The 1,605-nt window shown below is 48.8% G+C and overlaps 1 protein-coding gene across 2 annotated transcripts in view; it reads right to left on the bottom strand.

Moving 5' to 3' along the window:
* The window catches only part of DNAJC18 (DnaJ heat shock protein family (Hsp40) member C18), a 29,200-nt gene that overhangs the window by 13,681 nt on the left and 13,914 nt on the right, over nt 1–1,605 (bottom strand). For both annotated transcript variants that reach the window (XM_008054642.1, XM_021710692.1), the window contains one exon: nt 1,307–1,416. In XM_008054642.1, the coding sequence (XP_008052833.1) occupies nt 1,307–1,416 (110 nt within the window). The remainder of the gene's footprint in view (nt 1–1,306; nt 1,417–1,605) is intronic.

Raw genomic sequence — 1,605 nt, 5'->3', positions numbered from 1 at the left:
TGGGTCTCGAACCTGCGGGCTCAGGCAATCCACTCACCTCAGCCTCCCAAAGGCGTGGGATTACAGGCTGAGCCACCGAGCCAGGCCTTTTTTTGGGGGGGGGGTTGGAATCTCACTCTGTCCCCCAGACTGGAGTGCAGTGGCCGCTCCCAGCCACCGCAGCCTTGACCTGTTGGGCTCCGGCGATCCTTCCGCCTCAGCCTTCCCAGTAGCTGGAACTACAGGCCCGCGCTACCACGCCCAGCTGATTTTTTATTTATTGTAGAGATGAGGTCTTGCCAAGTTGCCCAGGCGGGTCTTGAACAATCTGACACTTTTTGAATGCCAATATCACACTCAAAGAAAATGTTCATTAGAGCATTTCAGATTTTCATATTAGGAATGCTCAGCCACTAATTATAATGTAAATATTCCAAAATCTGGAAAAATTTCAAATCTAGAAACTTCTGGCCCCAAGCATTTCAGATTTGGGATACTCAAACAACCCTTATTCTCTCTGTTGAGCAGGCTGAAGGAGGCCTGCCCATAACCTGATTGACACCAGTAATCCTCCTGCACTCCTCCTTTCTAAGACCATTGAAGTAGAGGTGGGTCTGCCCAGACTGTGGCTCTCACAGGAGTGGGGCTCTAGGAGCCACATTAGCATCATGAACCTTGGCCACAGTTGGTTGGACTGGGGGGACATCTAGCTCTAGCATAGCTAATCACATTTTCCCTTCCAGGAATTTGGGATTGAGATTTATCGCCCTTCACTGTGAGGTCATCACATTAAGAAAGGACATACTCTCAGGTGCTGTGGACTAGCCATTTGCGAGGGGAAGTGGAACAAGCCAGACTATTCAGAGATATCAAAACAGAGGCAAAGAGTGGCAGAAAAACTGGAGACAATCTGGTCCCCAAGAGTCATGGAGAACACAGCTGCTTAGGAGCCTGACATTGCCCCAGTTCCCATTCCTGTCTGTTATGAGGCCCCGCTGTGCTCCTTGCCCTGGAGTGTCATGAGACTCCCTTGAGTCCTTTGAAACCCTCTCCAATTCTGATATTCTGAAGGGGGTTCTATTTTCAGCAGTCAAGAAAACCTCAATCAAGATAGCCCCCCAGGGGTGAGCTCCTGGGAGAACTACCAAAAATGGTCGGGAGGGTACTAGAGCTGGCCAATTGATCCGACTCTTCCTACCATTGCCTCTACTTTCCTAAAGCACATTTTAGCAACATATCAAGTTTAACTTCTAAAGCCTGACCATACACCAAGAAGGCAGGCACAGTACAACTGTCTATGAGCAGCAGCTCTCTCCTTCTAGGGTACCTGAGGTTTATCTTCTTCCTCTTCCATCCGTGGCTGTGTCCTCTCATGGCGGTTGTGCCGATGGTAATAGTGTGTGTCATCTGTCATGTTTGAAAACATATGAATATTTCCTGGAAAAAGAGAAAAAACAAATACTTAGTATGGGATATGGCAAACATTCCTTCTTGGACTTTTTCAAGGTCCTTCTCCCAACTAGGTTAGTTAAGGATAGAGTATTGAGCCGGGCTCAGTGGCTCAGCCTGTAATCCCGCGCCTTTGGGAGGCTGAGGTAAGTGGATTGCCTGAGCCCGCGGGTTCGA

Source organism: Carlito syrichta, unplaced genomic scaffold, assembly GCF_000164805.1.
Source record: "Carlito syrichta isolate Samal-C Ts95f unplaced genomic scaffold, Tarsius_syrichta-2.0.1 Scaffold297319, whole genome shotgun sequence".
NCBI classification, from domain to species: Eukaryota; Metazoa; Chordata; class Mammalia; order Primates; family Tarsiidae; genus Carlito; species Carlito syrichta.
Note: the sequence above shows the minus strand (reverse complement) of the source record. Positions and strands in the feature narration are given on the sequence as shown.